At 37.1% G+C, this 13,178-nt stretch overlaps 1 protein-coding gene across 1 annotated transcript in view; it reads right to left on the bottom strand.

Moving 5' to 3' along the window:
• Nucleotides 1-838: 838 nt before the first annotated feature.
• LOC132178148 (RNA-dependent RNA polymerase 1-like) overlaps nucleotides 839-13,178 on the bottom strand; it is a 32,909-nt gene continuing 20,569 nt past the window's right edge. Inside the window, exons 2-3 of the mRNA XM_088515228.1 lie at nucleotides 2,642-2,800; nucleotides 839-2,392 (exon numbers count right to left, since the gene is read on the bottom strand). Of these exons, the coding sequence (XP_088371354.1) occupies nucleotides 995-2,392; nucleotides 2,642-2,800 (1,557 nt within the window). The 3' untranslated portion in view covers nucleotides 839-994. The remainder of the gene's footprint in view (nucleotides 2,393-2,641; nucleotides 2,801-13,178) is intronic.

Raw genomic sequence — 13,178 nt, 5'->3', positions numbered from 1 at the left:
GAAGGAACAAGGTTGTCCATGAAGGGGTTTTCTCCCATCTAGATGATATTGTACGAGAGGCAAAAGTAGCCATAGAAGTCTTATCATCATAGCACCAACAGGATGGTTTACGAATTAATGAAACAGAGAGAGAGGGTACCAAAGTATGGAAACAACCTCTTGAGGGATGGGTGAAAGTCAATTGCAATGCGGCATTGGATATTACCAGAGGGTGCTTTGGAATGGGCATTGTCGTGCGAGACCACGAAGGGAAGGTGAGGGTAGCACAATGCTTATATAGGAGGGGTACGGTAGTACCTGCAGTGGCTAAAGCAATGGCTAGCTTCTATGCGGTCAAACTCTGCAAGGAAAAGGGATTTCATAAAGTATGCCTGGAGGGTGATGCAAAAGTGGTGAATTCCAAAACCCCCAACAATAATAGAGTGGGGCTGCTTATAGTGGATATAAGGGCGGAGCTCCTTGCTTTATCTCGATGGCAGTGTTCACATATCTGCAGAGAGGCAAATACCGCAGCACATATACTTGCAAAGGATGATCTCAATTGTGCTAAGGATAGGATTTGGGAAGGAGTAATCCCTGCAAGCATCAAATTAATTATAAACCATGAGATGGTGGCTTTACGTGGATAGTACCAATGGAGCTCTTATGCTCTGTTTTTTATTGTACCCATAGAGCTTTTTGCTTTATTTTGATTTTTCTCAATGAAAGTTATCGTCAATTTCAAAAAAAAAAAAGAAAGAGATAAACACAAGCTCTAAGGCTTAAAGGAATGATAAAACTCTGCAGAGTGTGACCAAAATTCTTATTGATTCAAAAGTTGTTTATTACATGCTACTTCGTTCAATATTTATACTAACATGAAAATTTGGAAAGCAAGGAAATCTAAGCCTTTTAAGTAAAACTCCTAAAATTAATGAAAATTGCAATCAAATAAAATCCTAATGAACAATAGAAGCAAATCAAATAAAATCTTCATCAATCTCCAACTTGTTAATCACGACTTTCCTTCTTGGATCCTCGCCATTAATGTGTCAGCTGCTTGCAATCCAACTTTCATGCTTTCCTTCTTGGTCTCAGGCCCCATCGGTTGGCTTCTCGGGAAAGGCTTCTTGGCTGCTCCGTAAAAACTTCTCAGGGGAGGCTTCTTTTGGCTTCTTGGAAGATGGTTGGCTGGAAAAGCTTCTCGAGAAAGGCTTCTTGGCTTCTCAAAAGATGCATCGGTTTGGCCCCTCGGATGACCTCTCGGGACATCTTCTCGATTCCTTGGGGAGTCTTTCTGGACTTGGGCGAATTCTTCGGTAATTACAATCCTTGATGGCATGTGGCGTCCCACATCAATATAATTAGAAAAACAATATTTGATTTCAAGCCTTTTAGCTTCTACATTAGGAATCATCTCAATTTCATGCCTGCCACCATCCACAGTTTCCCACGAGGAGCTAAAAGATTGACCTAGTCTGGCAGCATATTTTGCCACATTCCTTATTTCACGAAAATCACCCATCCACTCCCTGATGTCTGCTGCAGTAAGACCATTTCTTGAAGCAAACATCCAAAGAGAATTTTCGTGTAATTGACTGTTTGAATAGGCAAGAAACTCAAACTTCTTATCACCAATAACTATTCCGTTTCTTAGAGTGGACAACATCCTCTCATAAATGCTAGTTCGCTTGTCCTCCTCATTCGCAGAAGATGGTGGAGGAGATAAAACTGTCGAGTGCAGTTCATCCAAGTCCTCATCAACAAAAGAAATGCGAAGAAAATTATCAATATCTTCAGGATAATTGCGCAAGATGCGATTGGAGAGACTCACCTCTGGATCACAGAAATATACTTTAGATGGAGTTATTTGAACCCTGTGTACATATACCATCCCGTCATCTAAAGATATAGTAGGATGTGTTGGAAGTCGCCTATCCGTGGCGTATCTTTTATACTGCTCACTAAGCCACCTTACAGGCTCATAGCAGCAGTCTTTTAAATGAAATAGTTTTTCCAAGGCACGTTCTATATACTCAAGTTTTACTCTCTTAGGATCGACCAACCGACAAAAATTGTTATCTATTGCTGGCCCAGGAAGACACCCATGCTGAACTAAGGAGTTGATCTTGAACAAGATTTTATATGGCAAGTCGAAGCCTGGAGGTGGAATCACAATGGGGACAAGACCTGAATTGCAGGAGAAATTAGACCCTTCATGCAGAACAAATTGGCCTTCATTTTCTTCATAGAGCATAAATTTTGGAATCCGACCGTCATGTGGAAGCTCCAAACATAGAGCAGAAGATTGGCCAATGCTACGTGAAGGAGTGAAATCAACTACTCGGAGCCACCGATAACGCCCATGAGCACAAGAGACATCTTTCTTATGAATCTTAGGAGCACCATGTAACTGGCCATAAAAATTCGAATTTGTTAAGAAAAATTGATAAAAAAAATTGACTGGCACATAAATCAGAGCAATTTCTACCAATTCAAAAGAAGATGGGACGCTTTCCCAACAGCATTATTTCATTAGATCATTCAAGGATGTAATGAAATTGGTAAACCAACAAGCTATAGAAATGAATATACGTACCCACACAACCATGAAATCAGGAAATGATTTGAACTACAGAAAGCGTAGAGGCAGCAAATTAACCTGAATGAGAAGAAACTTTGAAGTTTGGCCACGTGGTCGATGGAGCTTAATCTGCCAAATGCTGTCGTAGGACATTTCAAGCTTGTATGCTTCAGAGAGACGAGAAAGAAAGAAGAACCACTTTCTCTTTCTCAAATCAAATCTGACTGAAACATCTTCCTGTTTCCAGAGCACAGAAAATGTTTCTTTTGAAATCAGATATCCAAAGTGTAACGCTTTGATATCCATGCTATCAATGCTATGTAAGAAGGACTTGGCTTTGGTACAACAACAACAGCACAGAAAAAATGATTGTAAGCTGAAAGGAAAGCACTGCTGCTGTGGAAGACGCAAGTGCTCATATATATATATACAGTCGATCTATAGACAAGAGCATGCTCAAGCTTCCTTAAACTTAGGAAATAAGTTGAGGGAATCACAACGTTGTTACTTGTCATTCCCGTTTTCCAAATCTGAATTTCTTTTACTATATTCCTACAAGTCACGGTCTCTCATGTGATTGACGAAATTGAGATGAAACTGAATTCTAAACTAAGAGAGTGATGAAATTGAGATGACCACTTCTTGACCAAAGCAACGATCGAAAGAGAAGAAGTGTTGACTAAAAAACTTGGTCACCAAGGGGATGAACAGAATGTTTGGATTGTGATTGGCCAAGGTCACTTCACTTTACCAATCACATGGACCATGGCTTTTCAATCTGAAGCTCTCGTGGAAAGTGCCCTTTACCAATTGGAGTGGAAAACTTATTCAAAACTTAAGCAATGCCCATATGAATTGTACAGCATCGACGACCATTATCTCATTTAATATTTCTTTATGTGCGTAGAAGATACTAGAAAAACAAATGCATTAATTCGCTTTCTTCTCTTTGTGTGGAAATAATGTAAGTCTATATCATGGAGGTTAAAGCCAAATTTAAGATATGTTCGTTGAAGACTTTTAAGTGTTTTTAATGCCATTTTTGTTTTTGGTTGTTTTCTTATGTGACATAAAAGTCAAAGCAATTTTTACATTTTGAAGAGTTCTTTTTGGTTATTTGTTACTGTCTTTAGTCTAAAAACAAAAAATAAAACAGAGAAAACAAAGTCGTCAATAAATATGAGCTAGGGTCATGTATACTCCAGTGTGCAGGCTTGGAGTATTAGATTACGAAAATCTTAGGTGTTCTCTCTGTCATATATGTATATTATTTTCTAAAATTTAGGTGACAGAAATAAGAACCAGTTTTTTTTTTTTTTTTTTTTTTGTCTTTTAAGAAAATAATATCCACCTATGATTAAGAGAACATCAAAAGAGGATTTGGCTTCCATGGGGGTGGCTGGACCACCCCAAAGGCTATGGGGGTGGCTCATCCACCCTCACACCGGCCATGGAAGGTGGCTCCAGCCACCCCCTTGGCCAAAATAGGGTGGCCGGCCACCCTTTTTTTTTTTTTTTTTAAATATTTTTAATTATTACTTTTTTTATAATATTTAATTTTTAATGAGTTTTTATTAATTTTTGAGTTAAATGCTAAAAACCTCCCTATTGTTTTGGACACTTTATTTTTTTCCTCTCTAAGTTTTGATTTGTATCACAAGAGGTACCTGTAATTTTGATAAAGACCAAATTAGTCATTTCATCCATTGACCGTTAGTTGACTTCACAGAAGTCCACGTCATTGACACGTGGACCAATTAAAATTTGATACCTGGCATAAATGGCCAAGTAATCAATGATAACGTGGCCACCTAATTAAATTTTTTATTTAAAAAAAAAATTAAATTTTTTTTTTTTTTCATAAAAAAAAAAAAGCTGGCCGGATGGGAGTGGTTGAGCCACCCCCAATACCCACTAGGGGTGGCCGAAACCACGCCCAAACCACCATTGGGGGTGGTTTCGGCCACCCCCTTGGCTCCATGGGGGTGGTTTCAGCCACCCCCTTGGGCACCAAGGGGATGGCTCGGCCACCCCCAATGGGTACTAGGGGTGGCCGAGCCACCCCCAAATGGCCAAGGCGTGGCCTATGGCCACCCCCCAATTTTTTTTTTCTTTTTTTTCTTTTTATTTGAATTTTTTTTTTTTTTTTTTACTTTTTTTTTAAAAAAAATTAATTAGGTGGCCACATCATCAGTGATGACGTGGCCACTTATGCCAGGTGTCGAATTTTAATTGGTCTACGTGTCAGTGACGTGGACTTTCGTTAAGTCAACTAATAGTCAATGTATGGAATGACCAATTTGGTCCTTATCAAAACTACATGTACCTCCTATGATACAAATCAAAACTTAGGGGGAAAAAAATAAAGTATCCAAATCCTAGAGGGGTTTTTTAGTATTTAACCCTTAATTTTTTTAAAACCTACTTTTTCATTGCTCAAAACGGTATTGTTTTGGACAACTGCAGCCATGCGGAGGAAAATCTTAGGTCTTCTCATGGTCATAGATGTATATTATTTTCTAAAAACTAGGTGAAAAAAATAAGAACCAGTGTTTTTTTTTTTCCTTTTTTCTTTTAAGAAAATAATATACACCTAAAACGAGGAGAACGTCAAGAGAATACCTGTAAAACACCTAGCAATTCTCCTTTACAATATTACAAGTCTAAAGTCTTTATTCCATTTTACCAAAAATAGATAGAAATATAACTCATTCTTCCGTTATAACTTATAATGTTTCAGCACGAGTTGAGATTTTCAGCAACTTGGGGTCATCCCAGCGTCTGCCAATTCTAATGTGGCCAATTTTTTTTAAAAAAAAATTGAAGAAGAGAGATATTAAACGGAAATCCAAATTTGAAATATTAGCACTAAATTTGAGGTATTAGCACCAAATTTGAGGCATTAGCACCAAATTTAGGATGATTGAATCCCTTTTAGGTGATATAAATCCCTAAAAGTTTAACCTTACATCCTTAGATTTTATTTTTGAATCCAAAAACAAATTTTGAGGCATTAAAAATTAAATATTTACTTATAGAAATTTAACTAACAAAAAAAAAATGCAAATATTATTATTATTATTATTATTATTATTATTTTAATATATGTCCTACGCTAGGCTGCCTTTTGGTAGCCGCATAGTAGGACTCTTCCAGCACACCCAAAGATGTATGTCGGAATTTCCACTCACAGTCACTTTAATGTTTCCTTTTTATGTAAAGTTGTCTATTGAAGATATTTATTTTTGTTAAAAGATAATAAGAAACTGGCACATGGTTTTCTATTTTATTTTATTTTATTTTTTATTTTTGCAAAAATGTCTTAAAAAATAGCAAAAAATATAAATAATAATAATAAATTTATTAAATTCAAATAACGGTCGATTTATGTCTTAAGGTGATGATAGGGGGTTGATCGAATTAAGCCAACATTAAACAATAACAAAAAAATTGGGAAAACTTCTGTAAGCTCCCCTGAACTTTTAATTGATTTAACAAACTCCCCCTGAATTATCAAAACTCTCACTTAGGCCCCTTGAACTTTGGTTTGCTTTCACTTTGGACCCTTATATTAGTTTTCAACGTTAAAGTCAAACAGTTTGACTTTAATATGCTTATTTTACCCTCACCCCAAAACTACAACGTTTTGTGCCCTAAAACTACAACACATACCCAACACAAAACGACATCGTTTTAGGCATTAAATTTTTTTTTTATTTTTTTATTTTTTAAAAAATAAAAATATTAAAAAAAAACAAAAAAGAAAGAAAGAAAAAGACCAAATCAGGGTGGCTGGAGCCACCCCCTGGCCGGTATGGGGGTGGTCCGGGCACCCCCAAAAGGGCAAAAAAAGAAAAAAAAGAAAAAAAGGGGAACGGGTGTTTTGGGGGTGGTCCCAAGGGCCTAAGGGTGGTTTCGGCCACCCCCTATCGGCCGTATGAGGTGGCCAAAACCACCCCCAGGCCCGTGGGACCACCCCCAAAAGCACCTACTCCCCCACCCCCCCATTTTTTTTTTTTTTTGGGGTGGCCAGACACCCCTTTGGCCATGGGGGTGGTTCGACCCCCAAACCAGCCAGGGAGTGGCTCCAGCCACCCCCTTGGCCGAAAATGGGGTGGTCCGGCCACCCCATTTTGGCCAAGGGGGTGACTAGAGCCACCCCGACTTGGTTTGTTTTTCTTTTTTTTTTTTTTTTTTTTTAGTAATATTATGCTCAAAACAACGTCGTTTTGGGTTGGGTGGTAATGTAGTTTTGGAGCCTAAAATGACGTAGTTTTGGTTGAGGGTATAATGGGCACAAAATGTCCGTTTAACAATAAAAACTAACAGATGGGGGGAAAATGATAGAGATTGAAAGTTCAAAGGGTGAGAGAGTTTGAAGAACAAAGGGTGTTTATCAAATCGGCTGAAAGTTTGGGGGGGCTTACTGAAGTTTCCCCAAAAAAATTTGAAATGTTTTGGTCGATTTGACAATGGGAATCACCCTATAACAATTTAAAATGTTAAATTTAGATAATATTGGTGATGTAATGATATTATTTTTAGTGTATTATTTCACAATTTTTTGTTTACACCAGGAACTTAGTACCATTGAGTTATTTGGGCTTAAGAGAGTTCGTTTAGTATCAAACTTAACTATTCCTCCTCCAACAAAAATCAAAGAAGAAAAAACACAGAGGAGGGAAGAACGACAATGCCGTTCTTCCTTCCTTCCCCTTCCCATCCCTTCTCCATCCTCTTTCCCCTAGTAACAATGCTCAGTGTCTTTTCTATAGTCTCTTGCGGTCTCCTTTTTGGCAATTTTGTTTTAGATCTAGATCTAGATCTAGTTTTTCATACTTAGATCTACTCATCTTCATTAGATCTACAAACAGAATCGCGCCTTCTCGGGGATATCTACGATGTCATGCTCCTCCAATGCTGCTTAGGGTGGTTCTTTTTTTTTTTTTTTTACTTTGATTTTATTTTTGTTCTTTTGTCCTAACCTTTATACATAAGTTAGCAGATGCTGATGTCATAAATAGTATTTGATTGTAAAAATTTTCTAATTATATTTATGACTTTGTAATTTCATAGCTTTTGACTACATTATATCAGACCTATATACTTTGTAATGTAATAGCTGTTATGTTCTTGATATTCTATCAATGAAATCTAAACCACAAAAAAAAAAAAAAAAAAACTATTTATTATAATTTTTTTTTTTTTGTTATAGTAAATTATTTTTTGTTATATCAGAAACTATTTTTTGTTAAAAAAAAAAAGAAACTATTCCTCCAACTCTCACGTTTCTTTTCAATAACTAATATTATAATTTAATTTCAGAAAGGAATAGCAAAAAATACAAATAGTAATAATGAAAAAGAAAGAAAGAAAAGAAAAGAAATGTTGATGTCAATAAACTCAAATAACTGTTGATTTATGTCCTATATAGTAACGGTTGGGTCGATCGATTTAAACCAAAATTAAACAACAAAAAATAGTCATCTGATTCTCATATATTTACCCACCATAAAACCATTTTATATATTAAAATTTTGTGTCACTATCATTCTAGTAAAAGTTTTGCATAGCTAGTGAACCCGAGTATGAAATTGTTAGAAAGTTTTGGCCTATTTAACAATTTAGAAAAATTTTCATGAGCAACCTATATATAGACAAGAGCATGCTGCAGCTTCCTTAAACTTAGGAAATAAGTTGAGGGAATCACAACGTTGTTACTTGTCATTCCTATTTTCTAAATCTGAATTTCTTTTACTAAACAGAAATGTCACAGCAGCAAAGTCACTGAGTTCTGATGATGTGGACCGGCCAATCCCCAAACTGACAAAAAAACCTAAACAGAAGAGAGGGATCGTACCTTTTGCTTCCCATGATCGTACCTTTTCTTTTACTATATTCCTCCTTGCTTGACAAGCTTTGAACTCAAAGAATGATGAAATTGAGATGACCACTTCTTGACCAAAGCAATGATCAATAGAGAAAACGTGTTGACTAAAAAACTTGGGCACCAAGGGGATGAACAGAATGTTTGGATTGTGATTGGCCAAGCTTCTTCAGTTTACCATTTGGAGTGGAAAACATATTCAAAACTTAAGGAGTGTCCATGTCAATTGTACGGCATCGATCAACAACCATTATCTCATTTAATATTTCTTTGTGTTCATCGAAGATTCTAGAAAAACACGTCTGTTTTCTTCTGTGTGTGTGAATAATCATTTAAGATATGCTTGTTAACTTGTTTGCGAGAGTGTTGAAATGTTTATATAGATTATTACATGTGCATGACTTCAAGTCGTTATTCCATTTTTCCAAAAATATTTAGAAATAAAACTCATTCTTCCGTTAATAAGAAACTAGCCTCAAACCCGCGCCAAGTTTTTTATAATAATTTTTTATTTTAGCGAAAATATCTTATAAATGAATAGCAAAAAATGTAAATAATAATAGTGAAAAATAATTTAAACAACATTAAAAAGACAATAAAAAGTCTGAAAAGTTTTGGTCTAGTAATTTAACAATGCTAGCCACCCTAAAACAATTTAAAATGTTAAATTCACATATTGTACAAAGGTAATCCTATTATATTTAGGTTACGTTTGTTTTGCCGTAAAATGATTTACGGAAAATGTTTTACGTATTTATGGGTGTTTGCTGCGACGCACAATAATAGTCAACGAAAAATATTTTCCCTTTGACCGAAAATTCTTCTTTAATTTTAAGAAAATGGTTTACGGTTTTTAAAACTGTAAACCATTTTCCGACTTTGCGCATCTCATTCTAGAATCGACGGACCATGCCAAGACCCGCCTAGGACCCGCTCGGGACCTCCCCGGGACTTGACTAGGACCTGCCCGGGACCTCGCCGTGACGCGCCCGGGACTTGCCCAGGATCCACTCAGGACCTGCCCAGGACAAGACCAGGACCTATCGGGACCCGCCCGAGACTCAGCGGGGACTTGATTGGGACCCGCTCGGGACCTCGCCATAACCCGCTTAGGACCTGACCGGGACCTCCCTGAGACTTGACCGGGAGCCTCCCGAGACTTGACCGGGACCCGCCCGAGACCACGCCGAGAGCTGACTAGGACCCGCCCGAAACCTACCCGAGACCTCGATGGGACCTGAATGGGACCCGCCTAAGACCCGCCCAGGACCCACCTAGGACCTGCCCAGGACATGACCGGGACCTATCAGGACCCACCCGAGACTCAGTGGGGACTTGACCGGGACCTGCCTAGGACCTGACAGAGACCCGGCGAGGACCTGCCTGGGACCCACTCGGGACCCTGCCCTGGACCTCCCTGGGACTTGACCGGGGAGCCTCCCGAGACTTGGCCAAGACCCGCCCGAGACCAGGCCCTGACCTGATTGGGACCTGCTTGGGACTCGCACGGGACATGACCAGGACCTGCTCAGTCGGGTCCTAGTTAGTTCCCAGTCAGGTCTGGGTGGGGTCCCAGGCAGTTCCAGGCGAGTCCCAGTCAAGTTCGAGGCGTGTCCCGAGTTGGTTTGGTAGGGTCCTGGTCGGGTCCCGGGCAGCTCTCGGCGAAGTCCTAGGCAACTCCTGGGACTTCGCCGAGACCTGGTCAAGTCTCAGGCGGGAATTTTTATATTTTATTTTTGAAATTATTGTATATTAGTATTTTTATGTTGTGAATATAAAAAATATTTGTGATTTTTCGTGCGCGCGCCAAACGCTGGAAAATGTTTTCATCGTAAAATGGTTTCCTCTAAAATGACTTCCCTGAAAATATTTTACGACGGAAAATATTTTACACCGAAACAAACGGAGCCATAGTGTCTTATTTAACAACTTTTTATTCAGTGTCGATGCTTATTATTGGGCTATCTGGGCTTAAGAGAGCAAACTTAACTATTCCTCTTCCAATTCTCATGTTTCTTTTTCAATAACTAATATTATAATTCAATTTCAAAAATCTTTTTGCGAAAACTTATTAGAAAAGAATAGCAAGAAATATAAATAATAATAATAATTAAAAAAATAAAACATAAAGAAAATAAAAATAGAGGAATCCATTAAACTTAAACAATCATTACAAAAAAAATAAATAAAATAAATAAAAAATAAAAAATAAAAAGGTGTATTTGTGGCATTTTTTAAATACTATGAATCACATAATAAACGCCAGGAAATATAATCCTCGTGTTTATTTTCTAGCCATTTCTTTATGCCAACAGGCTGCAACCCGTCAATAAATTTATTCTAGTAGATCTTTTTTTCGCCATTAAATCTTTCCTAGCACATACTCATTTGCCAGCAAAATTGAAACTTTAATGGCACATGTTCATGCGTCTTGAAGATGCACTATTCTTCGCACATGCCCCCATGTGCCTAGAAAGTGCACTTTTGCTGGCACAAGAGCATGTGCCATCAAATTAGTATAATGTATTAAAAAATTTGGTTATACGGGATTAATTTTTTTTTATAAAGCCTCAATTGAGGACTTTGTCTTCTCTTGTATTTATCCCCAGGCTTATTTTATACAAACAACTATATTCTTATCTTAAGATAATGTTGTATGATAAGCCACTATAAAAAAAAACAATTTTTCTTGACTGGGATTTATTGACATGTTCAGCCCCTTCACACATCAGTAAAGTTTATTGACGTGGCATTCTTGACGTGTGTTCAATGTTAAAAATAGGGGAGTCACAAAATGGGATTTCTTGACGTGTGACTATCTGCCACGTGATTAATTCTTGACGTGTCAAAACTGACACGTCAATAAATTTACTAACACATCAATAAATTATTGACGTGTTAGAAATTGATACATCAATAAATTATTGACATGTCAGAAATTGATACGTCAATTAATTATTGACATGCCAGAAATTGACACATCAATAAATTTGTGGACGTGCCAATTTCAAAACGTCACTAAAGTTTAAAACTTATTAAAAAAATAATTTTTTTTAATTGTTTTCACCATCATCTCTTTCTCTCTCTCTCTCCCCAAAGAGAGAGAAAGAGAACCCTTCGTTGGAGAAATGAAGGGATCCCTTCATTTCTCCAGCACTGGATCCCTTCATGGCCATGGCAGAAAAATCAGACCCAAACAAGCACATCACAAAAAATCAGACCCAGACCAACAAGAAAAATCAGACCGAAACAAGCACATCAATGCCACATGTGACACGTCAATAAATTCTTGACGCGTCAAGAAATTTTTTCTCTTGACGTGCTACATGTGACACGTCAAGAAATTCTTGATGTGTCACATGTCACACGTCAAGAAAATACATTGAAAATCGTAAGAGAAAAAAAATGATATGATCACTTATTTTTTTAAAAAATACTATTCAAATTATTAATTATTATTTATTGACATGTCATTCTAACACGTCAATAATTATTGACTTGTCAAAATGACACGTCAATAATTATTGACGTGTCAAAATGACACATCAATATTTATTGATGTGTCACAGTTTGCCACGTCACTAATATATATAATATATATATTTTTTTAATTTAAACGAATTTAAATTTACCAATGTGGCAAAAAGTGGGTTACTGTAGACCCGTCAATAAATCCCTTTTTTTTGTAGTGAGCGCTGAATGTTGCACATTCAAGCCTCTTAACTCGCATATGTTAATTCTTTAGCATTGTTATTTGTTTGATTTTGTTTTGTTTTTGTGTTTCAGGGCTTTAAATGAAAGATGTAAGAATTACATTGAAAATTGGGACAAAAACACATTTTGAGAGTATCTTGAAGGCCTAGGATCGAGCATATAGCATTTGGGCTCGAGCGCACCAGCGCTCGAGCGCATATTAGCCTAAGCCCGAGCGCACATGCGTTCGAGTGCACATCCCTTAAGCTCGAGCGCACACGGTTTCCAGAATGCGGCAAGAGTACTTTTACAGCTTAGATTAGGTTTTTAGTCTCCCACTTGGACTGGGACACTGACCTACGATTTTTCTAGGGTTTGTAGGGTTTTTAGGGTTTTCCTAATCTCTATAAATAGGCCTCTAAACATTGTAGAAAGACACATTGCTACCAAGAGCAAAAATTGAGCAAATAGTTATTGGAGCTAAGCAGAGTCATGAGCGGCTAAAATCCCTTCGTGGAGTATTGATGTAACCCTATCCAAGTACAATGATTTGATTGTATTTTTATTTACAGATTTTCAGTTTATGCATGGTTGTACAACTATGAGAATTGCTACAGTTTGATTTTGTTCTTAATATTTAAATGCAATTGTTCTTAAATTCCAAAATCAATATTAGTGAAATTCTTATCTTGTATTAGAAAGTCTTTTACTTTTATTAAACTCAAATCATTTTTATTTTATGTGATTATGGGGATGATGATTATATAACGGTTTTTAATTAACATATGATCAATAGGATTAGATAGGCCATACCTAGGGAAGACGGATCGTACACCCTAGTCTAGTGTAATTTAGGTAGACAGTCTGTGCCAACCGAAGATGGGTTATGCTATTCCATTGATTGTATGAAACTTATTAAAGAATTAGATAATTCATACTTAGGGAAGATAGGTCGTACCGCATCTTAGTGGTTAGGTGGACGATCCGTGCCAACTAAAGATGGATTATACTAATGCTTGACATACAATATCTGCT

The sequence above is a fragment of the Corylus avellana genome, chromosome 4 (assembly GCF_965113065.1).
Source record: "Corylus avellana chromosome 4, dhCorAvel1.hap1.2, whole genome shotgun sequence".
NCBI classification, from domain to species: domain Eukaryota; kingdom Viridiplantae; phylum Streptophyta; class Magnoliopsida; order Fagales; family Betulaceae; genus Corylus; species Corylus avellana.
This window is presented reverse-complemented; position numbering and strand designations above follow the sequence as displayed.